Source organism: Lates calcarifer, linkage group LG12 (assembly GCF_001640805.2).
Source record: "Lates calcarifer isolate ASB-BC8 linkage group LG12, TLL_Latcal_v3, whole genome shotgun sequence".
Taxonomy (NCBI): Eukaryota; Metazoa; Chordata; class Actinopteri; family Centropomidae; genus Lates; species Lates calcarifer.
In genome coordinates, this window is record NC_066844.1 from 237,258 (window position 1) to 264,582 (window position 27,325).

At 46.2% G+C, this 27,325-nt stretch overlaps 3 protein-coding genes across 4 annotated transcripts in view; 2 read left to right on the forward strand and 1 right to left on the reverse strand.

Annotated features, from left to right (window-relative positions):
- Positions 1-921: 921 nt before the first annotated feature.
- LOC108890684 (transcription factor HES-5) lies at positions 922-3,222 on the reverse strand. The gene is made up of 2 exons (XM_018687660.2): positions 1,692-3,222; positions 922-1,588 (listed from the first exon to the last, which is right to left on the reverse strand). Exons 1-2 carry the CDS (start codon positions 1,818-1,820, stop codon positions 1,208-1,210), a joined length of 510 nt encoding a protein of 169 aa, XP_018543176.1. The 5' UTR covers positions 1,821-3,222; the 3' UTR covers positions 922-1,207.
- On the forward strand, positions 2,494-3,056 carry LOC108890685 (transcription factor HES-5-like). The gene is made up of 2 exons (XM_018687661.2): positions 2,494-2,553; positions 2,649-3,056. The coding sequence occupies exons 1-2, from the start codon at positions 2,494-2,496 to the stop codon at positions 3,054-3,056; spliced, it is 468 nt and encodes a 155-aa protein (XP_018543177.1).
- A 1,315-nt stretch (positions 3,223-4,537) lies between the features above and the next one.
- LOC108890709 (E3 ubiquitin-protein ligase RNF123) overlaps positions 4,538-27,325 on the forward strand; it is a 73,494-nt gene continuing 50,706 nt past the window's right edge. Inside the window, exons 1-28 of one of the 2 annotated variants that reach the window (XM_018687692.2) lie at positions 4,538-4,706; positions 5,317-5,433; positions 5,661-5,748; positions 7,469-7,548; positions 8,276-8,373; positions 8,455-8,509; positions 9,154-9,239; positions 9,543-9,629; positions 9,716-9,783; positions 9,871-9,996; positions 10,403-10,517; positions 10,609-10,713; positions 11,437-11,562; positions 11,639-11,731; positions 11,950-12,023; positions 12,145-12,262; positions 13,005-13,104; positions 13,189-13,250; positions 15,145-15,216; positions 15,723-15,843; positions 17,005-17,106; positions 21,542-21,642; positions 21,747-21,939; positions 22,037-22,182; positions 23,804-23,887; positions 25,190-25,297; positions 25,390-25,567; positions 26,607-26,681. In XM_018687692.2, coding sequence (XP_018543208.1) covers positions 5,352-5,433; positions 5,661-5,748; positions 7,469-7,548; positions 8,276-8,373; positions 8,455-8,509; positions 9,154-9,239; positions 9,543-9,629; positions 9,716-9,783; positions 9,871-9,996; positions 10,403-10,517; positions 10,609-10,713; positions 11,437-11,562; positions 11,639-11,731; positions 11,950-12,023; positions 12,145-12,262; positions 13,005-13,104; positions 13,189-13,250; positions 15,145-15,216; positions 15,723-15,843; positions 17,005-17,106; positions 21,542-21,642; positions 21,747-21,939; positions 22,037-22,182; positions 23,804-23,887; positions 25,190-25,297; positions 25,390-25,567; positions 26,607-26,681 — 2,743 coding nt within the window. In that variant the 5' untranslated portion in view covers positions 4,538-4,706; positions 5,317-5,351. The remainder of the gene's footprint in view (positions 4,707-5,316; positions 5,434-5,660; positions 5,749-7,468; positions 7,549-8,275; positions 8,374-8,454; positions 8,510-9,153; positions 9,240-9,542; positions 9,630-9,715; positions 9,784-9,870; positions 9,997-10,402; positions 10,518-10,608; positions 10,714-11,436; positions 11,563-11,638; positions 11,732-11,949; positions 12,024-12,144; positions 12,263-13,004; positions 13,105-13,188; positions 13,251-15,144; positions 15,217-15,722; positions 15,844-17,004; positions 17,107-21,541; positions 21,643-21,746; positions 21,940-22,036; positions 22,183-23,803; positions 23,888-25,189; positions 25,298-25,389; positions 25,568-26,606; positions 26,682-27,325) is intronic. The other variant, XM_018687693.2, reaches the window with a different exon arrangement.

Genomic DNA, 27,325 nt, shown 5'->3' on the forward strand with positions numbered 1-27,325 from the left:
ACAGGTCTCAGCTTCTGTTCCTCCATCACTGATCACATCACGACAGGAACATCATCAGCAACATGAGCTGAAACAACATGAAGGGTCTGTTCTCAGTCTGAGTCTGTATTGATCATAGATCAGATGTATTGATCACAGATCAGATGTATTGATCATAGATCAGATGTATTGATCACAGATCAGGTGTATTGATAGATAGATCAGATGGGTTACTTCAGTTTAGCTCAGTTCATATTAAATGTGTTTGTTTTAACAACATGATGACCCCCCACCACCCCAGTGTGGAGTCTGCCTCTCTGCTGTTTTCCCACACTCCTCCCCCCCCCCCCCCCCAGCTTCCTGCTGCTGAGTCACACTGTGTTTAATGTGTGTGTGTAACATCACCTGTGTGTGACCGTGGGAAGTCTGTGATGTCAGCAGGTGTGTGTGGAGCTGCAGGTCTGGTTCCCAGGTGAGAGCAGGTGGCTACACACACACACACACACACACACACACACACAGTAACATCATAAATCAGAGGGTTAGTCTCCATAAAACTGAACTGAGGTCAGAATGATGTGTGTGTGTGGGGGGGGGGGGGGTCACTTCTTCTCTAAATGATTTAATGATAATAACCCTCTCACTGTCTCTTATTACAGAGTAAAGCCACACACACACACACACACACACACACACACACACACACACACACACACATCTCCTCACCAGAGATTAATGTCACACAGCTGACCAATATCTGATCAATACCTGATCAACGTGTCTGATCTCAGAGCAGCAGGTCGACTCTCCTCCTGTTTAATGGAGCTGACGCTGCCTTCACTGTCACTAAAACCAGGAGGGAAATCACATGATCACAAACTGCAGCAGAAGAAAACGCAGACCAGAGATCATCTGTTAAACCTTTTTATTCACAGAGGCTTTGACTTTTCCACAGGAAGTGAAGGCAACACCACCTTTACAAAAGGTATTTAACCACAGACCGACCCTGAACCAGAGTCCACATGAACCAGAGTCCACATGAACCAGAGTCCACATGAAGACCACGTCTGTACATTACAGTGCATCAACAGAGCACAGACTGTTCACCTGAGCACAGATGAGACTCTTCAACCTGAAGAAACAAACATCCCTCTGATCTAGACCCTCTGACCCAGACCCTCTGACCCAGACCCTCTGATCCAGACCAGGACCCTCTGACCCAGACCCTCTACCAGGGCCTCCACAGGACTCTGTTGGGGGGGGGCAGCTGCTTCCCTGCAGCCTGGACGTGGCCGTGGGAGGAGCAGAGGTTGGGTCCTGTGGCGGCAGCAGGGTGGAGGTGCTGCAGGTGCAGCGTGGCCTCCTTCAGGGAGTCCTGGGACAGGAAGCGCAGCGTCTCGTCCCAGCAGCGGGAGTATCCGTGGGTGTTGGGGCTGGTCGGCCGCAGGCGGCGCTTCAGGAACGCCACGGTCATCTCCAGCACGTCGGCCTTCTCCAGCTTGGCGTTGGGGTCCTGTCGGCGGAACTCCTCCTCCAGCAGGACCTTGAGCTGCTCGATGCAGCCGTTGATGCGATCTCTGCGCATCTTCTCCACCTGCGGTTTCCTGAGCTGCAGACAGAAGAGGAAGGAGGTCAGGAAGACGTGGAGAGGACGGAGCTGACGGAGACACAGAGACGGAGAGAGGGAGGAGAGGCTGCAGAGCAGGACTTACTTTGTGTCTGTCTTTGGTGGAGAGCAGTGAGAGGGGACAGTGTGTGGTGTTGGTCGGAGCCATGGTGGAGCAGAGTGAGCTGTGATGGACCGAGGAGCCCTCTCCTCTATTTATAGGCCACATTAGCATCACAAAGCCATGAGTCCCAGGCAGGAGCAGCTTTCCCACAGTCTGAGGCCAGTGGGCGAGGCCGAGCCACCAGGAGAGAGGCAGCTATTACCTCCTGGTTAACTGAGCGGGGGGAGGTGAAGGTACAGAGCCCCCCCCACCAGAGGCTCCCTCCACTTTATTACCTGGGAACCTTCCTGTGTCTCTGTGAGCAGCTGCTGCAGATGTTCAGCTGCTCACACACACACACACACACACACACACACACACACACACACAGACTGAGACACACACACTGATTCTCTGATCAGTTTATTGTCTCTGTGGGGGGGGGGGTCACAGTTCACTGCAACCATAAATTCTGTCTACCCCCCCCCCCCCGTGTGGCGCGTGGATGTGTGTTGAAGACGTGTGCACGAGGAACCCCCCCCCACAGGACGGGGGTCAGTCATCAATAACCTGATCCTGGAGAGAGAGCGCGTGACATTCGCGCCACGCTCCGTCTGTCTGAGACAGGAAGGGGGGGGGGGGGTCTGTCTGCAGTCCGGACTTTATGACGGGTCCAGACTGTGGGAACCTCTCAGGTGTGAAGAGTCCACGCACGCGGAGCCCCTCCTGGTCTTATAAATACCGGACCCGAAGAGCCTGGTCTGACTGACAGAGACCAGGACCCGGACTGAGGACCGACTCTGTGATGGCTCCTGTGACTCAGACCGGACCCGAGGACAAGCCTGGACCTGTGGACTCCAACAAGGTGAGACCCCCCCCCACACACACACACACACCCTGACCCCAGCTCCAGCCAGGTCCAGCCGGGTCCCGGTTCTAACCCGTCCTCTGCTCCTTCAGCAGCGGAGGCTCGCGGTGGAGAAGGCTCGAAGGGACCGGATCAGCTGCAGCATCGAGCAGCTGCGGACTCTGCTGGACCCGGAGCGGAGCGGCGCCCCCCGCCTGGAGAGGGTCGACGTCCTGGAGCTGGCCGTGGGGCTCCTGAGGCAGAGGGCCGTGGCCCCCCGCGTGGCCCCCAGCTACTCCCGCGGCTTCTCGCAGTGTCTGCAGGAGACCCTGCGCCACCTGTCGCTGCACGCGCCGCTGCGGCCCGCGGAGCGCGAGGAGATCAAGCGCTTCTACGTGCGGCAGAGAGCGGCGCTGCAGCGGCACGTGTCCGGGGAGCAGCGGCGGAGGACGGCGGCCAGGAAGCGGTCAGGATCCCGGTCTGCCGCGCGGTGCCACGGCGCCCTGTGGAGGCCGTGGTGACGTGTTTCCGGTCAGGACTACTTCTCTATGGACAAGCTGTGACTCAGACCCACGTGTCTGCCGGAAGCTTGGATCAGGTGTGCAACATTTGCACGTTCTCAGACAGGTGGTGAAAAGGTGTAACCTGCTGTGTGATGCCTTTTGTAAAGGTGGGAACAGGTGAGAGACCACGTGACGGCGACTGCTCCTGTGACTGATTAAAACTGTATTAAACATTCCTCATGTTCAGATGTGTTCAGGCTCCTCTGTCAGTGTGGGACTCTGCAGCTTCATCACACACACACACACACACACACACACACACACACACACACACACACACTTATTAATAATATCATGATGATCATTAGTGACAGTAACTGGTTCATTCATCAGGAGAAACTGACCTCAGATCAGAGTTTGGTGAAGAGGCTCTTTAATTCTTAAAGTCACAGACACTGATGTTAGAAAGTCTGAGTAACAAACAGCTTCTTCAGGGAGTAAAACTCAGATCACAGTTCCTCTTTCTGTAAACACCTGAGCAGGACGTGAATCGACCTGCAGGTAACAGGTACCAGGTGTGACCACTTGGTGGCAGTGCGTGTTAAAGTTAAAGTGTTAAAGCCAGGTTCACTTCCTGTCTGTCAGAGGAGGTGCTGCAGGTTGATTCATGTAGAACAGGATTACAGGTGCACTGATCCTCAGGGTTCAGGGTCAGCAGGTGATCATGGAGCAGACTGAAAACCAGATCCTCCTGAAGTCCAGGACCCAGTGGCAGAAGGTGGAGGCTTCAGGTGCAGCAGTGAATCATTAAAGGTCTCTGATCCACAGTCTCAGTCTGAAGCTGTCCTGACACAGAGCGACCACAGGGGGGCGTTAGACTGAAGACTGACAGGTCTGTGCGGTCCAGTCCTGAACCAGGTCCTCTCTCAGGTCACATCAGTCACCTGCTCTGGGAGCTGGAGGTCACCTGTCCCAGGTGTGTTCAGTTTCCTCCTCCATGGGGGGTCAGGGTTAGTCCAGTCCTCGGTGTTTCATAGACTGTGACTGAGTGAGGAGAGGAGGCTCTGCTCATTCATCAACACTGGTTTTATTCCTCAGTTCTTTCTGCATTAATAAAGAGGACGGGTCACCTGAGTTCAATCATTTAACTCGGTTTGTGAAACATTTATTCTACAGATGAGACCAGAGGGAAACGTGATTTCACTGCTTCAAAAGAGTCAGTGTTTGAGTCTGTCCCCAGGTTTAACCTGGACCTGGTCTGATGTCTTACAGCAGTCTCAGTCTGTTGATCTGCTCCAGGTCTGATCAGTGCGGCTCTGTTTTAATCAGTAAAGGTTTAATAAAGTTGTTAACAGCTTCCACACTTTATCTACATGTGTATGATAAAACACAGTTATTCCTGGAGCACAGACTCCTTCAGTTCTGTGTCTCTAACTCTCCTCATCATCTCAAACTTCAGCGTCATTTTTGTTTCGCGTTTTGCGCAGAGACGTGTTTTGTCGCAGCTGCCGCTCCGTAGTGCGAGAGGCGTTGACAGAGAGGACTGTTGTGGTGGACATTCTGCTTCTCCTCCGGACCGCAGCCGAACACGTCCCGTGTGTCAGTCCGAACACTGGACACAGTGCCGGGCCTCAGGTGGAAGAGCGGTCCGTTTCACCTGAAGCAGCGGTACGTGCTGACGTCGAGTCCATTCAGCCGTTAGCTGCTGCTGTTAGCCGCTGTTAGCTGCCGTTAGCTGCTGTTAGCCGCTGCTGTTAGCCACCTGCTAACACTGAGCAGCCGGGGCAGGGCAGGGGGGAGTCCGGGGGAGAAGGCTCCAGTTCGGCCGGCCTCGACCCACAGGAGGTCCGGGTGAAGGGTTTTATATGAGCACAGAGCCGGGTTTAACCGGTCACTGTGAGCTAACATGCTAACAGCAGTACAGTAACTGTGGGTTGACACAGTAGCGACAGTAGTACACGTTACTGTAGGATACAGTTACTGTAGTACAGTTACCTCTTCCTACAGTTACCTCTTCTACAGTTACTGTAGGGTACAGTAACTGTATGTACTGTAGTACAGTAACTGTATTACAGTATTTGTACAGTACTATAGTAACAATAGCAGTAGATACAGTAGAAGAGGTAACGGCAGTACACTTATGATCAGTAAAAATACACAGGTATCCTCATCTTCATCTAAAGTATCAGCAGTATTCTGAGTGTCATGTAGTAACAATACTGCAGTACTGTCAGTAGAAGTATGTGAGTATGTGTGTACCTGTGTACCTGTCTCTCAGCAGTGTGTGGGAGCAGCTGAGTGCAGTGGGACAGTATGAGCTCTAAAGGGGGGGGCACGGCTCTGACCCGCCGTAACTACAGACTGTCCTCAGACACAGACAAACCCAGAGCTACAGGTAGGAACTCTGCACCTGTCTCACCTGTCTCACCTGTCTCACACTGTGTTCATGTTCTCCATCAGACTGAAAACATTTACACCTGAACACTGAGGTTCAATGAACAGAGTTAATATAATTTCATGTGTTATTAATATTCTACTGTTGTATATGTTGTGTGTTTGAGAGTCAAACACACCTGTCTAACCTGACACCTGTCTAACCTGACCTGTGGCTGTGTCTCTCAGGTATAGTGAATGAGAAGCTGCTCAGTGATTACCTGCATCATGTGTTTCCTTCAACCAAAGCGCAGGGACCTGCAGTGGCCTCCCTCAGGTAACAGCTCAGTCCTCTCTCTGCTCACCTGTCATTTCATTACCTGTTCAGCACAACCAGGCTCCAGCAGCCTGGATCCATGGAGCCAGCCTGGCCTGTGTCCACACTCCAGGCTGCTGCTGCTGGAAGAGAAAGTTTTAACACCAGTCAGTCTGAGCGTCTCAGTCTGTCTGAGTGCTGTTCATCCTCCTGTGTGATGTTCACTGACGTCTGAAAACAAAAAACTTCCACAGACTGAATCTGGTTTTGAGCTCAGTGGGCCTCGTTAGACTCCTCGCCTCGTTCTCTCCACCATCAGCAGGTTTTTCTTCTGGATTCATTTTGCTGTTTTTATTTGTCCTAACAAACCTTCTCTTTCTGAATCACCTGGTCTAATGGAGCATTGTGATTGGCTGAGGGAGAAGACGGGAGCTGGTGTCCCTGATGAAAACGCAGCAGAATCACTGTCATTTAGAAGCAAGACTGCTCAGAGCTCTGAATCCAGATCATGATTTTAATATGATTAATCATGCAGCTCTAACTGGCAGCACACAACATGGAGTCAGAGTCAGAGAGGAGAGTTTCAACATCTGAAGGAATCAGAGCAAAGAGAGGAACCAGAGAGGTGTTCCTAATAAACTGGCCAGAGTCAGAGAGGTGATGTCTGGTTGTTTTGTTTTGATGTTTTGATGTATTGAGCAACAGATAAAAACTCGGTCACTGTGTGTGTGTGTGTGTGTGTGTGTGTGTGTGTGTGTGTGTGTGTGTGTGTGTGTTTTGTACTGTGACCTGGACTAGTGTTTCACTGCCCTTAAACCAGACAGGTTCATGTTACCATCAGCAGCTCTAAACATAGACACACACAGGTCGTCAGTGGACCCTCAGTCCATGTGCTCAGGGTGAACCTGACAGACCTGCAGCAGGGCTCAGTGAACCCTCCGAGGGAGGATTAGATGAGGACTCTGGTTTCATGTGGTGGTGAGGTTTGAAAATCTCTGAGCTCATGTGTTTAAATAAGACCAGTCAGACTCAGACGTCGTCTGTCGACATCAGAGAAGATTCAACTCAGGATTCAGTTTGATTCAGAGCTCACAGGTTGATACGCTCAGGATTCATCTGAGGATTTATCTCATGAAGAAAAAACAAACTCAGATCTGCAGAAATCAAATCTCTGATCTCAAATCAAACCCAGTTTCTCACAGTGTAACTACATGAAAGTTCAGATGTAAAGCTCAAGTCTTTCTCACAGTTCTTCTCTTATTCTTTAAAGGACAGGAAGCGTCCTGAGAGTAGAATAAGGAACTGTAACTACAGTCTTTCAGAGTGTTGCATTATGGGTTGTTTTTAGCCTGGTTCTGTCAGTGTGTGTGCAGGGAGTTTTTCAGAGTGAATCAGAGTTAACAGAGTCATGATGAGAGAGGGGGACGGACTGTCTACAGTTCACACAGTGTGATCAGTCACAGAGGGGTAACAGAGGGGTAATAGATTACTTCATGACATCATGATACAGTTCTTCAGCCTCATGTTTTCCTGATCATGATGCGCGGTTACACCTGAGGTCGACACACAGCTGTAAATGAAAACGTGAGGCTTTAATAAACCTGAAGGTGTAGACGGTGAAGAAAAGTTTTATTCACCTTGTTCTTTACTTTGACCGCCTCAGTCTCACTCCAACACGTCACCAGGTGTTCTCACCTGTCTCTGTTCACTGAGTCTGATCCTCTCTCTCTGCTCTGCACAGGAAGACTCTTGGTTTCCAGGACCTGGGTGCTCACCTGGAGAGACTCCTGTCTGAGGGAGAAGCCAGCGAGGACAGCAGAGGTACACGTCCACCTGCAGGGTTTCCTCCTCCTGTCTGTCCTGTCTCCACACACTTTATCTGAGGTGTTTAACACTGAGCTCAGGTGACAGACAGACAGACAGACACATGAACATGAGAACACCTCAGTCCTCTTCAAACTGTTCTCACTAATTATGAGTGTGTCTGTTTGTTTTTGTTTATTTTTATTATTATCATTATTATTATTTTTTTTTAATTTATAAAATTTTTTAATTATTATTATTATTGTTGTTATTATTGTTATTTGTACTGGTGTATGTTTGCTTTCTTCTCTTTTTGTTTTTGTCTACTTGTTTGATGTGTGAGTGTTTAAGTAGATGTGTTTGATTGGATGTCACCTGGATGGGTGGGGGGTGGGGGCGGGTTCACAACTTTTGTAAGAAATGCTTAAGCAATTATTTGAGTGTCTTCAACACTGAAAAAATGATAAATAAAGTTGTTAAAAAAAACTGTTCTCACTAACAAACCACTAAACCACATCACCTGCTGACAGGCAGCTGGAAACACCAGTGTTTAATAATGTGATGATGAACATAAAGACAGCTCAGGGACGACCAAATAATAATGATCAATCATTGATCATTATTTGATTATTTTTGATAGTAGAAATGTCTCTCCTCTGAAACAGAGACTTTAAAGATGAACTGACAGGAAGTCAAACAAAGATCTGTGAAGACGCTGACCTTTGACCCCTGTGTGTCCCTGCAGATCAGCCCGTTGAAGGTCGTCTGGGTCCTCAGCCCGTCGTCCTCGATCACACCAGTGGGTTTGAAGGCCTCCTGTTTGTAGATGACGACCTGCTGGGGGTGAGACGATGTCAAACTCTCCTCATGTTCATATACAGTCTTCTGCAGTGACTGACCTTAACTCTGACCCTCTGACCTCAGGTCATCGGCCACAGCAACTTCAGCTCCATCAGAGCCACCACCTGTGTTTACAAAGGTAAATCACTGCACGATAACACACCTGAGCTGATCCTGGAAACAACAACAACACGATTCAGAGTCTGATGTAACACTGTGTTTTTACATCATCTGTCTCATCATATACAGTTTATACACACTCATACATTTAACCCCAGAAGAACAAGTCACAGCTTCTTTATCCTGATCAGTGAGTTCAGACCAGTGAAGATCCTGGATCCACAGCAGGAAACACTCAACAGATCTGTTCTCAAGACTCACGTACGACTGGTTTTAGAGGAAACGTTGCAGCAGCAAATTCATATTTAGAAGTTTCTCAGAGGAATGAGTGAGCTGTGAACTGGTCCAACAGATCCAGTCTGATCTGATCTGGTCTGATCTGATCCAGTCTGATCTGAACCAGTCAGAGATGGACCAGGTCCGGGTTAGAGTCTGTGCAGGTAGTCTCACTCACTGAACTGAAACATGCTGTATATTACCCATGATCCTCCTCTCCTCCTGCAGCAGCGATGGTGTCCAGCTGCTACACCCAGTGGTCGTTTGATTAACGTTCACTAATGTTAAACAACATCCAGAGCCTCTGCTGAACTCCACAGATTCATTTACTGTTATTAAATCTGACCTCAGTTCAGTTCAATGGTTTTAACATTTGTTGATTTCCAGGGAAGTGGGCGTACGAGGTTCTGATCTCCTCCCAGGGTCTGATGCAGATCGGCTGGTGTACTCTGAACTGTCGCTTCAACCAGGAGGTAAATCTGAATCTGAACGTTCCTGAGTCTGAGACTGAGTCTGAGTCTGAGACTGAGTCTGAGTCTGAGTCTGAGACTGAGTCTGAGTCTGAGTCTGAGTCTGAGTCTGAGACTGAGTCTGTCTGACTGTCTCTGTCTCTGTCTCTGACTCTGACTCTGACTCTGTCTCTGTCTGTCTGTCTGTCTCTCTATGTCTCTGTCTCTGTCTCTGACTCTGACTCTGACTCTGTCTCTGTCTCTGTCTGTCTGTCTGTCTCTCTATGTCTCTGTCTCTGTCTCTGTCTCTCTCTCTGTCTCTGTCAGGAGGGAGTGGGGGACACGCCTGATTCTTACGCCTATGATGGAAACAGAGTCAGGAAGTGGAACGTGACGACCACCAACTATGGGAAGGTGACAGTGGTTCAGAGTAATGAAGCATTAGATTAATGTGCTGTGAGTGTGATGGAGGAGACTGATGTGGGTTTGTTTTCCCTCAGTCGTGGGCTGCAGGAGACATCGTCAGCTGCCTGATAGACCTGGACGAGGGAACAATCACTTTCTGCCTGTAAGTTACTGAGAGGACGTTCCTCAGATGAATAAGAAAGTTTCCAGTGGGTGTGTTTTACCTTGATGTTGCGTTCACTGTCCTCAGGAACGGCCAGTCTCTGGGCACGGCTTTCACCAACATTAAGATGGGTCCAGGTGTAGCGTACTTTCCTGCCATCAGCCTCTCCTTCAAAGAGTCGGTGGCCTTTAACTTTGGCAGCAGACCTCTCAGATATCCTTCACTGCTCCTCACCTTCATCCCCTCTGTCTCCTCTGTTTGTCTTTGACCATGTTCACACCTGGACAGGTGAGCTCATCTTAGGTGTGATAAAGCATAACAAAATACAAAAATAAAAGAGATGTATCAAAGTGAATAAAACCAGAAATAAAAAGTAGAATATTAAAATAAAACAATTTAGAAAATAGAAATAGAATAAAGGGATAAAGCAGAGAGTAAAACAGAGTAAATAAAGAGAGAAATAAATAAATGAGATAAAGTTCAGATCTGAAACTCTCACTGTGGATTTATTTAAAACCCTGGAAGATGTGATTCTCCAGGTGATTGTTTTCCAACATTGTTTTCCTTCTTACCTGTCGATGAGGTCATCAGTTATGAGTCTTTAACCTGTGTGGTTCACGTACCCTGTGGACGGGTACCTGCCCCTGCAGAACCCCCCCTCTGCAGACCTGACCAAGGCTCACAAACTGCTGGGCTACATCAAGAATGTCCTGTCCACCAGCATCGACACACAGGTGCGACTCACCCGCTCTGACCTGACTAGCCGCCCCCCCCCGCCCCCTCCCATATATCTGACCCCGTTCTCTCTGCCCCCCCCCTCCACAGGAGGACAGGCTGCTGGAGAAGGACTGTGCCTTGTGGAGGCTTCATGGAGAACCAACAGTCCTCATCGCTCTGGCTCACATCTTCAACCACTTTGCTCCTCTCATGGTGAGGAACTGACCTGTGATCAGTTACAGTTACAGTTATAGTTACAGTTACAGTTATAGTTACAGTTACAATTCACCTCCTCAGTGTTTCACAGTCTTCATGTCGTACAGTTTCTCCTCAGTTTATCTGTACACAATTCAAAGACACATTTTAAACAGATTTTCATCCTGAACAGAGATCAGCACCTCTCACTACCTGTTCAAGGACAGATTAAAGGACAGGTGAAAGGACAGATTAAAGGACAGGTGAAAGGACAGATTAAAGGACAGGTGAAAGGACAGATTAAAGGAGAGATTAAAGGACAGGTTAAAGGACATATTAAAGGACAGATTAAAGGACAGGTGACAGGATAGATTAAAGGACAGATTAAAGGACAGATTAAAGGAGAGGTAAAAGGACAGATGATTAAAGGACAGATTAAAGGACAGATTAAAGGACAGATTAAAGGACAGGTTAAAGGAGAAGTGAAAGGACAGATTAAAGGACAGATTAAAGGACAGGTGAAAGGACAGATTAAAAGACAGGTGAAAGGACAGATTAAAGGACAGGTGAAAGGACAGATTAAAGGACAGATTAAAGGACAGGTGAAAGGACATATTAAAGGACAGATTAAAGGACAGATTAAAGGACAGGTGAAAGGACAGATTAAAGGACAGGTGAAAGGACAGTCAGAGCTGCTCAGTGTCAGGTGTCCTCAGATGTGTTGATGTGTGTCTCCGTCAGTGTAAAGTGTACCTGGTGGAGGACGTTCTGATGAACTTCCTGTTGGGGATTCTGGAGGGAGGAGGTTCAGTGGACGAACACCCGCTCATACAGCAGCTCCTGGATCTGTTCTGGCTGCTGATGGAGGTAAACACAGGAATCTGTCACCACACACCTGGTTCAGGTTCAGGAGCAGAGACTGATCTCATCTGTGTCTGTGCAGGACTATGAAGTGAACGAGTGTCTGAAGCAGCTGATGATGTCCTTGCTCAGAGCTTATCGCTTCTCCCCCATCATCCCTGACCTGGGCTTCCAGGTAGAACACACACAACCTCACCTGGGACCTCACCTGTCCTTTGGCCTGGTCCTGGGCCTGTGTCCCAGTTTCAGGACTCACAGCTGATGAAACAGAGAGCCTGACCTCTGACCTCACTGTACCTGTCAGAACTCTGTTTAATGAAGGGCTGATGATAATAAACACCTGTGATAACGTCATCGGCACCAGGTGTGATTGATGATGTCACTCTGTTTCAGATCCATTACCTGCGTCTGACCACAGCCATCCTGCATCATGAGAAGTCCAGGAAATACCTGCTCAACAACGTCTTATATCCTTCTCTCACCTGTTATCTGAGCTCTTTGGAGTTCACCTGTGATCAGTTTCCTGTGTTCAGGTGTGTTAAACCCTCAGGTGTGTGATAAACAGCTGTCTCCTTAACAGAGCTTCACGTTTGACGTCCTGCGTTCAGTCGTGTTTTTTTACATCAAGACTCCTCTGAGGGTGAAGGAGGCGGGGTTAGAGGAGCTCATCCCCACCACCTGGTGGCCCACGCACTTCGACAAGGAGGTAATACTGACTCACCGAGTGTCGGCATCTCCTGCTCACCTGTGTTTATCAAGGTGAAACCAGATCCTCACCGATGAAGCTTCAGCTCTGATTCTGTCTGAAACACAGACACGGTGTGAAGTATTCTGATGAAGTATTCTGATGAAGTATTATGATGAAGTATTCTGATGAAGTATTATGATGAAGTATTCTGATGAAGTATTATGATGAAGTATTCTGATGAAGTATTCTGATGAAGTATTATGATGAAGTATTATGATGAAGTATTCTGATGAAGTATTCTGATGTGTGCTCGCTCTCTGAAATATTAAACACAGGTTACAATTCACAGATATGAAGCCAACGTTCATTTAAAGATGATATTTACAAATGTTAAGAGTCATTAGCATTATCATTAGCATTAGCCTGCGTGCTGTCAGATAAAATATATCAACATATTGGACCCTGTGTTTGTTAGCTGTTGAGACATGATTATTTTCAGATGAAGCTTTAGTCCACTCTCTGAGGACCCTGTTCATCAGCTGTATGAGCTGCAGCATCAGTGATCACAGTTTGATCCATGATAGAAAACTGAACCATGAAGTTTCAGTGTCTGATCTCCTGCAGCTGCTAACAGCTGGATGAAGCTCAGTCTGTAGACCCTGAGACTGTGGATCAACACAGGACCTGTTGGAGGGGATGATCTGTGTGACCTGGGTTTAGTCTGACTGTTGATTGACTGACTGATTATGTGTGTGTTCAGGGTAAAGACGAGCGAGACCCTAAAGATGAGAGTGCAGATGAACGTCTGAGGCGTCGAGCGTATGAGAGAGGCTGTCAGAGACTGAAGAAGAGGATCGAAGGTCAGACGTCTTCACAATGTTCTCTACAGTCTGATCTGTGTCTGACTGAACTGATAGAAACTCATGTCCTGTGTGTCTCTGCAGTGGTGGAGGAGTTACAGGTTCAAATCCTGAGGCTGCTGCTCAATAACAAAGACAAGACGACGGTACGTACAGAGGATCAGAGTGTGATCAATGTGTGATCGGTGTGATCAGTGTGTGATCAGTGTGTGATCAGAATGTGATCAGAGTGTGATCAATGTGTGATCAGAGTGTGATCAGAGTGTGATCAGAGTGTGATCAGAGTGTGATCAGAGTGATCAGAATGTGATCAGAGTGTGATCAGTGTGTGATCAGAGTGTGATCAGAGTGTGATCAGAATGTAATCAGAGTGTGATCAGAGTGTGATCAGAGTGATCAGAATGTGATCAGAGTGTGATCAGTGTGTGATCAGAGTGTGATCAGAGTGTGTGATCAGTGTGTGATCAGAGTGTGATCAGATGTGTGATCAGAGTGTGATCAGAGTGTGATCAGTGTGTGATCAGAGTGTGTGATCAGAGTGTGATCAATGTGTGATCAGAGTGTGTGATCAGAGTGTGATCAGAGTGTGATCAGTGTGTGATCAATGTGTAATCAGAGTGTGTGATCAGAGTGTGATCAATGTGTGATCAGAGTGTGTGATCAGAGTGTGATCAGTGTGTGATCAATGTGTAATCAGAGTGTGTGATCAGAGTGTGTGATCAGAGTGTGATCAATGTGTGATCAGAGTGTGATCAGAGTGTGATCAGAGTGATCAGTGTGTGATCAGAGTGTGATCAGAGTGTGATCAGAGTGATCAGTGTGTGATCAATGTGTGATCAGAGTGTGATCAGAGTGTGATCAGTGTGTGATCAGAGTGATCAGAATGTGATCAGTGTGTGATCAGTGTGTGATCAGAGTGTGATCAATGTGTGATCAGAGTGTGATCAGAGTGTGTGATCAGAGTGTGATCAGAGTGTGATCAGAGTGTGTGATCAGAGTGTGATCAGAGTGTGATCAGAGTGTGTGATCAGAATGTGATCAGAGTGTGATCAGTGTGTGATCAGAGTGTGATCAGAGTGTGTGATCAGAGTGTGATCAGAGTGTGATCAGAGTGTGATCAGAATGTGATCAGAGTGTGATCAGAGTGTGATCAGAAGTGTGATCAGAGTGTGTGATCAATGTGTGATCAGAGTGTGATCAGAGTGTGATCAATGTGTGATCAGAGTGTGATCAGTGTGTGATCAGAGTGTGATCAGAGTGTGTGATCAGAGTGTGTGATCAATGTGTGATCAGAGTGTGTGATCAGAGTGTGTGATCAGAGTGTGATCAATGTGTGATCAGAGTGTGATCAGAGTGTGATCAGAGTGATCAGTGTGTGATCAATGTGTGATCAGAGTGTGTGATCAGAGTGTGATCAGTGTGTGATCAATGTGTAATCAGAGTGTGTGATCAGAGTGTGATCAATGTGTGATCAGAGTGTGATCAGTGTGTGATCAGAGTGTGATCAGAGTGTGATCAGAGTGTGATCAGAGTGATCAGTGTGTGATCAATGTGTGATCAGAGTGTGATCAGAGTGATCAGTGTGTGATCAGAGTGTGATCAGAGTGATCAGTGTGTGATCAATGTGTGATCAGAGTGTGATCAGAGTGTGATCAGTGTGTGATCAGAGTGATCAGAATGTGATCAGTGTGTGATCAGAGTGATCAGTGTGTGATCAGTGTGTGATCAGAGTGTGATCAATGTGTGATCAGAGTGTGATCAGAGTGTGATCAGAGTGTGTGATCAGTGTGTGATCAGAGTGTGATCAGAGTGTGATCAGAGTGTGTGATCAGAGTGTGATCAGAGTGTGTGATCAGAATGTGATCAGAGTGTGATCAGTGTGTGATCAGTGTGTGATCAGAGTGTGATCGGTGTGATCAGAATGTGATCAGAGTGTGATCAGTGTGTAATCAATGTGTGATCAGAGTGTGATCAGAATGTGATCAGAGTGTGATCAGTGTGTGTGTCCAGCCTTTTGACTGTATTCTCTGTCTGTTTCAGGGAGAAGCTTCTCGCTACATTTTCCTCAATAAGTTCAGGAAGTTTCTCCAGGAAAACGCCAGCAACAGAGGGGTGAGACAGGAGGTCACATGACAGAGGTCCTGAGGGGAACAGTTCACAGCTGAACCAGACTGTTGTTCAGATAGAAAGAAGGAACACAGCTCTGCCTCAGTGTCTGAGACTCTGAGACACTGAGACTGAGACCTGCAGTTTTTACTGTTTGCTGACATTTTATAAACAATCAGAGGAAACAATCATCAGATTGATGATATTTAATTTGAGCTCTGATCATGTTTTTAATGTTTCACTGCTGTGGTTCAGTTCAGGTCTGGACCAGACAAACAGATCCATCATGTGTTTAACTCTGGTTCATGTTCACTCTGATGTTTATAAACCAGTGAGCTGAGGTGTGAGGTGACCGTCAGGTGAACAGGTGATGAGACAGGTTTAGAAAACTCTGTTCTGGTCCGACTTTGGTCCAGTGTCTCTGTCTCCTGTGTTTGTACATGTAGGTAAAGTGTGTGTCTGTAGGTAAAGTGTGTGTCTGTAGGTAAAGTGTGTGTTGTGTGTGTCTGTAGCACCCCACAGCTCTGTGTCCTCCAGAGTACATGGTGTGTTTCCTCCACCGCCTCATCACGGCCGTGAGGAGCTGCTGGGACGAAGGGAACAGGAAGAGTCCAGGCAGCGTCAACAGTGAAGGTACGACACACTGACCTTTGACCTTTACTCTGACCTCTGACCTTTACCCTGATGCTGACACAAGAGAAGATCACGTCTGTTTTCATCCAGGAAAACTAAAGCTGATTTATCAGGTTTAAACTGAATCTAATGTGATGATCAGGTTCCAGGTTCATCAGGTCTCATCTTTGTGTGACAGAGTCAGAGCAACTGTGTAAACGCCCACTAACAAAAAATACCTGTCAGGAAGCTCAGGTTGAGGAAAATGGCCGCCGTAGAAACAGAAACACTGGAGGTCGAGGATTTAGAGTCTGAGAGGAGCAGCTCAGACGTGCTAGATACAAGGTTTTTATTTCTATTTCTGTTATTAATCTCAGTCTTTACACAATACAGAGGGAATTTCAGTGTTATAGGATGTTTACAAAAAGGTCTTATTTTCTTATTATTCAGATTTGTTTGTTTCTGTTGTTATTTCTTATTGATTGATTCTATGGGTCATTATGTTTATGTTCTACATCAGTTATTGTTAGAATAATACATTTTAGATTCATATATTTTCATTCTCATCCTTGGGTTAGTTCACAGAGCAGTTCATATTTCACTGAGCTTTTAAACGTTAATCCTCCATCACATGTTTTACATGTTTGTAGTGAATCCTGGACTGAAGCTCGACTTTCAAAAATTAGATCGCAAATCAAATAAAATCACTATTAGATTTTTCCCTAAAATCATTCAGCTCTAGTGAAAACGTTTCATATCTACTGTAATTTAACACTCAGAGAAATTAGTGCAGAAGTTGAAATGAATGTAATAAACATAATAAACATGTTTGTGTTTCAAACTTTGACAGGATTTTAAGCAGAGAAATGATGAGTCTGTGTTAATCCTCCGTGTCACCTCTGTGAGACCAGGACCTTTACTGTCATTAACAGCTGTTTAATCCATGTCAGTGTGTTGTGCATGTGTACAGATTAAATGTGTGTGTCGTTCTCATAATCACTGACATTAGGGACGATGAAGCTCAGTGTAGATTCACTGCTGTTGAAGGTTAATGAAGGTTGTTAATGAGCTGCCCTCTCTCCCCTGCCGCCCGTTATCTGTCCTTCTCTCTGCTCTTTCCCTCTGTTACTCCCACTGAATCATCTGTCTCTCACTCTCCTCTGTCATCTCCTGTGTTTCCAGAGGCCTATGTCCCCCCCCAGCTCTTCTACAATGGGAAGGTGGATTACTTTGACCTGCAGAGACTGGGGGGGCTTCTGTCCCATCTAAAGAAAACACTCAAAGGTTGGTATATCTTCGTTAGCTGTCTGTTAGACGACTGTTTTCACCTCCACAGTAACACAAAGTTAACATAAATACAACCATAAGAATAGAAACAACAGCTGTGCTCTCATTGGATGGTTGGTTTACTCAGCTCCTTCCTTCTCTGACCAGCTGTTAACCTCATAATTCCTGATGTGGACTGACAGATTCAGCTGGTTCCAGCTCCATGTGTAGATCTGACCTGATTAAACAGAGTTTCCTGCTCGCTGTCACTGAGCTCCACTAGAGGGAGGAGTTGCTTTGTGTTATTAGAAACACAGATACAGTCACTTACTGATACAGAGAGGACAGATTAACAGTTTAATAAGAAGTCATGTCTTTGCTTTTTATTATGTTCTGTGTTCAGATTACTTTTTCATTTTCATCTATGTTCATTACTTCCTTTCATATAGACATTTAAAAAGTCTAAACAGCATTGTTCTGCTCTGTCTGATCAGGTTTATGTTTAACCAACAAGCTGAGTTCATGTTTTTAAAGCTGATTCGTGTCTAATTCCTGGTTTCCTGGGTCTTGAGGAGGTCAGGTAAACAGTGGATGGATGTGTCTGTACAGAGGAGTTCTCTCATGTCGAACTGAGAGACTTGTGGTTGTCAGCAGATGTGGGAGACAGGTGTGTTTAATGTGGATTGATATTCCCTCTGCACAGTCACTGTACGAGCAATCTGCTGCTCATTCAGTGCCAAAAAAGACAGAGTGTCGCGGCTGGAATCAATTACCTGCTGCAGCGCCTCATTCGTTCTGATCTTTCCTGAGAGGTAGAGCCGGTCCTCAGCTTTATTTAGAGCAGCAGCGAGGGAGGCTGCTGTTTCACATGTCACTCATCTTAACTGAGAACAAACTGAGACATCAGGAAGTCTGCTCCACATCAGCTCAAAGTTTGACTTAATCTGTCTCAGACATGTTTTTAGAGATTAATGTCTGTCTGTCAGGATCAGTCAGGTCAGAGCGTCAGATTCCTCAACAAAGTCTTCAGTTTCAGTTAGAAGGATTTCTCCTGCCTGATGCAGACAATATTAGTGATAATTTCAGTTTTTAGGAAGCTCATCAACTCATTTTTATAAAGAATAACAAGTGATGAACTGATAATCCATCAGTTATCTGATGTTCATTGTTAGTTACAGATAAGACCTGAGGTCTGATCTGCTGCAGTGGTTCAGTCTGTTTGTGTTGGTTCTTTGTGGTTAATCACAGTGTGTAAAATCAGTCTGTAAAATCTGAGTCATATACAGGTAACATTTAATTAGCCTTTGCTCAGTTGAACCATTAAAAAGCCAAAGGATGTTTACAGAGGTGTAAAATGTAGATTTATTTTCAAGCTGAACGATACTTCATTATCAGTAAGTTTGTTTCTGAAATCAAATTAAATTGAATCCTCTCCCTGTACAAACTGTTAATGAAGGAATGTACTGCACTGTAACTCAGCATGATGAGTGAAGGATCTGGTGTTCAGAGACGATGGGTCTGTCACTCGTGGACAAACACCTGGACAGGTTTTGTGTGGTTTACTTTAGAACAGTGTGAATTAATGTAAAGAGTGTGCAGCATTGACTGAAGGTTAATTCCTCCTACAACAGGATTTCATCAGCAGGTGTCGTCTGTTGAAGGTTTTCCTCTTTGAACTAATTTCACTCTGACAGCTCCATTATGTTGTTGACCTTTTTCTAAACATCTCATCATGGTCTCTGAGCTCTGACAGGCTGAGACGAGCTCCTCAGAAAGTTTGTTTAGTCTGGTGGTGTTGTGATTCCTGCAGAGTTTAGCAGGTCATTAAATAGAGTGTTTCATGCAGAACAATCCTGACTAACCTCATTACTGACTCAGACATGGTGCCCATGATAAAGACCCCCCCCCCTGTTGTTTGTGACTCTGCCTTTGAGCTGGATGTGAGTTGTTATCAGTTCATTCAGAGGAAGAAGTGGAGGTGACTCTGAACTGAGAAGAAGAAGATTGTCCTGATTCAGAAATAGAAGCTTTTACAGACACAGAATATTCTTCATGCTCTCTCTGGGGAGGTCTGACTTTCTCTCCCAACGTCTAATGATTCAAACAGTCGGACTAAAATACTCTCTGCTCTGTGACTCAGGATCGTAGCTCTGATCAGAGCAGTTATCTCAGACTGATCAGACTCTGCAGGGCTGAGCTTGTTTCTCTGAAGGGAACATGTTGTTTGTGAAGGTTCGCCCTGGTCCCTCTTCTGATGGACAGAAGTATTGGACCACCTGCACATATCACCTACAGGAGCTTTCATGACTTTCATTCTAAATCCAAAGGCATTAATCTGGAGTTGTTCCCCTGTAACAGCCTCCATTCTTCTGTCTGTCCAGAAGAACATTTGTGAGGTCAGACACTGATGTTGGCTGAGAGGGCTGATCAGCATCTGCAGCTCAACAGGAGACTGTAAATCAGTCTGAGAGGAGCTGACAGGGTCCATCCAAGTCCTTCTGACCCCCAACAGTTCAACAAAGACCCTCAGACCTGCTGGGTCCTGCTGGTCCAGGTCTGGGGTTGAGGTCAGGTTCAGGAAGGAACTCGTCTCTACTGCTCCAGAGTCCGGTGGCGTTGTGGGTGGAGGTGTGAATGGAGGTTAAATCACCTGGATAAGGATCTCAGGACTGTGTTGTAGGTGGCCGATAGTTAAACCACCACCTCTGTTTAAAGGTGGTCAATCATCTCAGAGGTTAAACACGTGGGACTCTTCAGCCAGGTCTAGAACTGATGATCAGATGAGAAACGTCTTCAAGAAACTCAGAGAGGTCCAGTTGCTGTGGAAACCCACGCCACACAGCTTCAGTGTATAGTTTTTGTGCTGATGTTAAAGCCCGAGCAGGTTTGAAGCTCTATGGTCTGAGTCAGTCTTCACATGGTTCCTGAAGGTTTCCACTTAATAATCTCACTCACAGCTGATGGTGGAATATCCAGGAGGGAGGAAATGAACTGACTGAAATGATGATTGTAAAGGCAGACATGGTGCTGGGCTTTATTCACCTGTGGCCCAGTGCTTCTGTCCATACAGGAGTCTGTCCATGTGTGTGCCATCAGCTCATAGTGATGCTGCTGATGGTCTGTCTGTATAACACAGGACAGTTGTTACTGATGAACCAGACTTTAAAACGACTCATCTACCTTCATCTAACCAGGCCTGGATTAATCCCCATCATTCAGCTGTAAATCACTGAGACATTCGTCTTATCATGCTGTGTCATCTGCTGTTAACCAAGCTCCACCTCATTTATTGATCAGCTCAGTGATCAGTGTGATTGATCGTCAGCCAGAGCTCTTTCAATCTGCATGAAGTCAGTCCACCTGAGATCAGGGTTCATCAGCAGACGGTTTACAGGCTGTTTCTTTGAGGTCTGCTCTGTTTTCTGTTTGGTTTCACTGGTGTTTCTTTATTGAGCTGAAACAGTCAGTTTATTGATTAGTTGATAGAAACTATTGATTGATTTCTGGTTTTGAGCCATTGTTTAGCTGCTTAATGCAGCTGTTACTTCTGGACAGGGAACGCTGGAAAATGTGAGATTAATATTTTAAACTGAGTTTGTTGCTACAGGAGAGAAATGACCACAGGGTCACATGGTTTTTAAATGAAGGATCAGTTATTGGACAGAAGAACATTCTCCTGTGGTCACCTTTTAATAAGTGAACACATTAAAGGTTTTATTGGTAAATACTGTGAGAACAGTTTGTTCTTCTTGTTAAGATGGTAAATGAGTTTTTGATTTCCACACAGTGCAGCCAGGTTTTAATGAAAGTGTGGTTAAAGACAACTACAGAGAGCTGCATTAGTTACAGTCACCAGGAGGCGCTGTGACCAGAGAGGCTGAGACATTTGGTTTTCCTGTCACATCTGCCCCTGTTTCCGTCACTTTCATTCATTTCACAGATGTTTATTGACCATACAATATAAAGCACTGTCTGAATAAATTCCCATAAAACGTGTGTATGAAGCTCTAACAACACATTTCCCTTTTTCAGGGATTATTTTAAGACTTGAACTTAGTTTGCAGATAGAAAAGATGTTGATGTTTTATTGGAAGTATGAATTATGAATTAACAAAGAAATGGGGAAAATTTGGATAGAACCAAAGTAGAAATATTTTAAAATAAAAAGATTGAGATTAGTACTAATGAAAAATAAATAAGCAGATAAAATAAATCAGTATTTACTGTGGTGATCTACAGTCTGAAGTTTTTTCCTTTATTTTGGTCCAAAGAAACAGAAACAGGTTTTTACTCTGCTGATGTAAAATCTGTTTGTCACTGATGTCAGAGTGAATCTGATGGTTTCTGTCTCTTCTTCTGTTTTTCTGATGTTTAATGATGGATCAGGTTTCTTCTTTCACAGCTGAAATAAAACCTCTGAACCAAACTGAATATGTTCTCTCTGATTCACCAGATGACTTGGCCAGTAAGGCCAACATCATCATCGACCCTGCAGAGATCCAGGCCACGTCTATGGACGACCTGGACGAGGACGAGGAGAGCGGAGCAGCACAGGTTTGAATCCACACAGTCTGATTACGAGGATCAGAGGAAACAAGGTCGAAGTCGCCGTTCTTCCCTCCTGACCGTTTGTGCTTTGTCGTCGTCTTTCTCCTCAGAGGCCGTTCGGCGCAGCAGCGATGGGCGGAGCTCTGGCGAGGCCCAGCTGGTTGAGTTCTCCCACTCTGGGTCGAGCCAACCGGTTCCTGAGCACGGCCGCCGTCAGTCTGATGACCCCCAGACGACCCCTGACCCAGCCAGAGAAGGTGAAGATCCGAACCCTGACTGTGGAGCAGAGGACTGAGGAGGACAGTGAGTAATCTGACGTCTCCTTCCTGCTGTCAGTCCTCACGTCTCAGTGTGCTCACCTGATTCCTCTTCGTCTGTTTCTCCTCCGTCCCACCTCAAGTCGAGGGTAGCCACGGTAATGACGGCCTGTTGCTGGGGCGACCGCTGGAGGAGCCCGATCAGCCGATCGCAGACAAGTCTCTGCTGGAGATCATCGACGGGATCGTCATGATGTACAACCTGAGTGTTCATCAGCAGCTGGGGAAGGTGAGTTCACCTCTGCACAGGTGTTTCTACCTGTAAAGACCTGAGCACAGGACGAACAGGTGAGGAAGATAACTTACTCATGTAAACACTGTGGGGATCAGTGATTGGTCAGTTCATGTGCCTGGCTGCTGATTGGTCCAGAGGACCGGTGGTAACTCCACATCTGTCTCCAGCTGTTTTATTAAAGTAGCTAATGAGGTGTTAGATACTAACTGATCCAGAACCTGGACTGTAGATCAGGTAGAGACCTGAACCAGCAGGACCCAGCAGGTCTGAGGGTCTTTGTTGGACAGTGGGGGGCAGAGGGACCTGGATGGACTCTGTCTGCTCCTCTCTGATTTACAGATGCTCAGAGAGCAGGAAACACAGAAACTAAACCAGCTTCATAAACCTGACCTGGATCCTAAACTGGTCTCAGCTGGTCTGTCAGCTGAGGACTGAGGGATCTCTGTGCTGGTTTATTGTCTTTATTTCACTGGTTTAAATCACAGTTTGCAGCTGCCTGTCTGCCTGTCTCTCTCTCTGTCTCTCTCTCTACCTGTCTGTCTGTCTGTCTGTCTGTCTGTCTCTCTCTCTGCCTGCCTGTCTGTCTGTCTCTCTGCTGTCTCTCTGCCTGCTCTGTCTCTCTGTCTCTCTCTGTCTCTCTCTGTCTCTCTCTCTGTCTCTCTCTGCTGCTCTGTCTGTCTCTGTCTCTGTCTCTCTCTCTCTCTGCTGCTCTGTCTCTCTCTCTCTCTCTGCCTGCCTGCCTGTCTGTCTCTCTGCCCTGTCTCTCTGCCTGCCTGCCTGTCTGTCTGTCTGTCTGTGGGTAAATATAGAGGCCTGTGTTCCAGGTAAATGAAGCCTGAGTGTTTCCCTCCTCTGATAGTCTCATCTCCTCTCAGCTCGACCTCTCCACCTCTCTCTTATTGTCACGTTTCTTTTCTCATTAAAAACACAGCGACTGCTCAGAGTCTCCATCACTCCAGCTGATGATGCTGTCAGGTGGATGTGTTTTACAGTTCAGGTGATTTGTGTCGTCTGATTGGTCGTTACCTGTGCAGACTGCTGAGATGTTCATTTATTCAGTTTAATGTGTTTGTGGACAAACCTCAGTTTTAGAAGCAGCTTCGGCTCTGTCAGCGTTTTGGGTTTTAAAAGCTCTCTTTACAGTGACGGGTCGGGTTTCTCTCTAAAATCCAGTTTAAACCGTTTGAATGAATCTGGAGGAAACATGACTCAGCTGATTGTAACTTCAGCTGGTTCAGTGTGATGCTGCAGTTTATGGATGTCGTCATTATTCAGTTCAGTTCAGGTTCATTTTATTTGAACCAAATCACAGCAGACAGGTGACAGAGTGAGGTCCAGGTCTGAGGAGACGTAGGCCGACTACCAGGATCCTTTGACTCAGGTTGGTCTGTGATTGGTCGATGCTTCTACAGAAACCTGTCTCTGGATAAAAACGACGTAGCGTTCTCTCTGTGTTCTGTCAGCGCTTTGAATGTACTCTTAATCACATGAAAACAACGCTCCCAGCTGTCCTCCGTCTGACTGGTCAGCAGGACAGGTGTAGGTGAGTTTTCAGAGTGCCCTCTGCTGGAGTGCAGACTGAACTACAGACTGATGGAGCTGCTCTCTTTGACAGATGGTGGTGGTTTCAGACGACGTCCATGAGTACGCTGTGGCTCTGAAGGACACGGAGGAGAAGATCGCTCGATGTCCTGCCCGGGTGAGTTTCGTTTCTCTGCTGAGCTTCAGTCTGTTTCTCTTCACGTGAAGAGGAGCTGAGGAGGTGAAGTGTCTCCTCCTGTGTCGGCTGCTGTGAGCACACCTGTCAGAACAGATCAGGTGTAATAAACTGTTCACGTGAGCAGAGCTGGTTTAGTTTCAGAGCTGAGGTTTGATGGTAATAATGAAGTTTTCTTTCTTTCTTTCTTTCTTTAATTTCCCACAAATGTAATCACAATACAGAACTGAAAAATGAACAGGTGTGTTTTATCTAAACAGTTATTTAACATTTTAATCATGAACCTGAAGCTTAGTTATTTTAGACAGTGAAGCTTTTTATAACAGATTCCACAAACTGAAACACACCTGCTCTTCACATCTGTTCTTTTACCTGTTCAAACATACATTGAAATGATAATTATAATTAATTAATAATATTAATTAATTAATTATATTGTCTTCACACAAACAGGAAGGTCGTTTACAGCTTGATAAAAGTATTTCCACTGTTTTTAAATCAACTGTATTTACAGATTTTAAGCTGCTGGAACGTATAAAAATATCAAACCGTTTCTGTAAGATGATCGACTCTGTCTGCTGTTTAACAATCAGCAGCAGAGCAGAAATCACTGTGAATATTCATGTTGTGGTAGAAACATGAGGAGGTGAGGACACACTGACACCTGCTGCTGCAACAAGGCCAAACTGTGCAGGATCAACAGGCACATTCATCCATTGTTTACTACACATCGCACTCAGGTTTCACTTCAGTAGATTTATTTTTTAAAGAGTTTCTCTTCAGGAGAGTCAGGATTTATCAGCACAGACTGAGCTGAGGAGAGTTTACATCTGTTTCCTCTCAGAGACGCTGAATTAAAGGTAAAATATAAAGTTTACACAAGAGAAGCTTTACATGAAAACAGGAAGGGTCTGTCTGTCTGAACACAGCTGTCTGTCTGTCAGAGTCCGAGGTGTGAGGAGAGAGCGACAGGATGTTTCACAGGTTCAGAGCTCAGGTTTCAGACGTGTCCTGGGAAGATCCAGTCTCAGGACCTGAGAGCCAGATCTAGGAGAGGTGGAGCAGTTCAACAGAGACAAAGTTCATCAGCTTTACTCTCTGTCTCCTTCAGTAAACTCCTGACTCCATGTTTGACTGCTGCTCCAGACTCTCACCTGAGCTGTGTTCACCTGTCAGTGCTGCACTCAGGCGTCGTCTCAGTGAACGTCGTGTTCAGCTGTAGTCTCGTCATGTTGTTCGTCCTCTGACAGGCTGAGTAAACCTCCTCCTGCTTGTTTCCCTCAGAGAGCAGACATCCTGGAGGAGCTCCAGAAAAGCCAGAAGGTGTTTGCAGAGAAGCTGAACCACCTGAGCAGGAGACTGGCCTGGATCAATGCCACCATCTACTCCAAGGTGATCCAGGTCCTCAGGGCCTGGCTTTGGTTTCTGGGTTGTTGATTCCTGTCTTTCCAGGTCTCAGTGTGTCTGTCTGTGTGTCTGTGCAGGAGAAGATGCTGGACGTGTACTGGCTGCTGTGCGTCTGTATTCGGACCATCGAACACGCCGACAACACGGGCTCCCTGTTCGCCTTCGCTCCAGAGTTCTACCTCAATGTCGCCATGAACGCTTACAGCGCCCTCAAGAACTACTTCAGCCCCGCAAACAGCATGGAGGAGCTGCCAGGTGAGAGAGCTACCTGTCCCCAGCTCAGGAACAGGTCTCTGGGTGGTTTATTTAATTCCCCAGTGTTTTACATCAGTCTCAGCTTTATCCTGAAGCTCCTGTTTGTCCTACACCAACGTTCAAAGACTTAAGACCAAAATTCTGAAAATTTGAAGTTTGATTTTTTCAGTCTTAGCTTTAACGCAGTCTGAACTTCACAGAAGTTGAATATTTGTATAAAATATCAGATAAGATGAAATGTTGAGCAGAGGAGCTGTGAGTTACTGTACTTTGATCAAATGTCAGAGGGACTGAGATGAACAGACTATAGAGCAGAACGCTGAGAGTTTACAGATTCCAGCAACATTGAAACCATGTTTCTGGGCTGCATCACTGCAGATTAATGAAGAAAAACACTGTGAATGATGGAGAAGTCTGAGTCTCTGAAGTAGAAGGAGGAGAAATTAAAATCAGTTCTGAGTGAGAAAATGAATCTGAAGCAGAAAAAACACAAAGTTTTTAACTTCAGACTTTCAGCTGAACTGAACTGAGAACTGTTTAACTCACTGAGACCTGGGATGAATCTGAAGTGAAGACGAATCAGCAGCAGTTTGTGTGATTCTCAGACGTCAGGACAGTTTGAGCTCTTCAGCTTTAACACCTGGTGAAGAGGACCGGAGATCATCGCAGTCTGAGCTGATTACACCTGATTCTCTCTGCAGCAGCTGCAGGTTATCAGTTTATTAGGAACAGCAGCTGAAACTGAGTCAGTCCTGTAAGAAGGATCTGATGGAGCTGTGACCTGTCAGGGTTTGGATCAGGACCAGGTGAATGAAGGAGCCGAGGTTTCCGTGGATTAAAGTGTAAATCCAGCAGCTGTTTGTCGTGTTAAAGTCCTGCAGTGATCAGACTCTCAGTTAAAGGTTTATGGTTCATGTCCGTCCTCATCTGTGTGTGTGTGTGTGTGTGTGTGTGTGTGTTGCTGTCTCAGCTCCTCAGTGATGAACAGATTTCTTTCTCTTCGTCAGCAGAACGTCACACTCGTGTTTTATCTCCTCAGGATACGAAGAAACATTGACTCAGCTGGCTGCCATCCTCGCCAAGCACTTCGCTGACCCACGCATCGTCGGCACAGGTGACACACACACACACACACACACACACACACACACACACACGTATATACATGATGGAAACAGAGATTTACATGTTGACTGTGAACGTCTCACTGGGACTTAAATTAACTTAAAGACTTAAAGATTTAAAATTCACAGAGACAAAATGTAAAAGCAACAGAAGACAATAAAAAAGAAGTAAGACTTTAATGGAAAATAAAAATGAGACAAACAGGAACAGAAGAAGATAAAAACTCCAGCTCAGTGTAAAAAAGGAGGGATCATTATATAGTGCAGAGCAGAGTTGGATCAGACCTGCAGGTCTCTGAATAAAACCTCCAGGTTCAGTCCTGACTCTGGGGACGGGAATCAGACCAGGTCCCTGAAGACCTGAGGGTCTGGGCGGTCCAGAACCCAGCAGCAGATCAGAACCATTCAGGTCTTCATAAACCAGCAGCAGGGTTTGATGGGGGGAGTGGTGGTCTCTGTAGCGCCCCCTCTGGTTGGGATGACGACCTGTTTTGATTGATGTTGAACATCTGGAGTGAGAGAGTTTCCAGCTGCTGATCTTAACATGATGGTTGAGGAGGTTGTTACTGCAGCTCTGTGTTTACACTGAAGGACGATGGCTGAAAAGCTACAGGGAACATGTGTTTCTCCTGTT

Coding starts and splice junctions, on each gene's coding strand:
- LOC108890684 (XM_018687660.2), bottom strand. CDS start 1,820: ATGCTAATGTGGCCTATAAATAGAGGAGAGGGCTCCTCGGTCCATCAC. Junction 1,589..1,691: donor CCACCAAAGACAGACACAAA/GTAAGTCCTGCT, acceptor TTCTGTCTGCAG/CTCAGGAAACCGCAGGTGGA.
- LOC108890685 (XM_018687661.2), top strand. CDS start 2,494: ATGGCTCCTGTGACTCAGACCGGACCCGAGGACAAGCCTGGACCTGTG. Junction 2,554..2,648: donor GACCTGTGGACTCCAACAAG/GTGAGACCCCCC, acceptor CTGCTCCTTCAG/CAGCGGAGGCTCGCGGTGGA.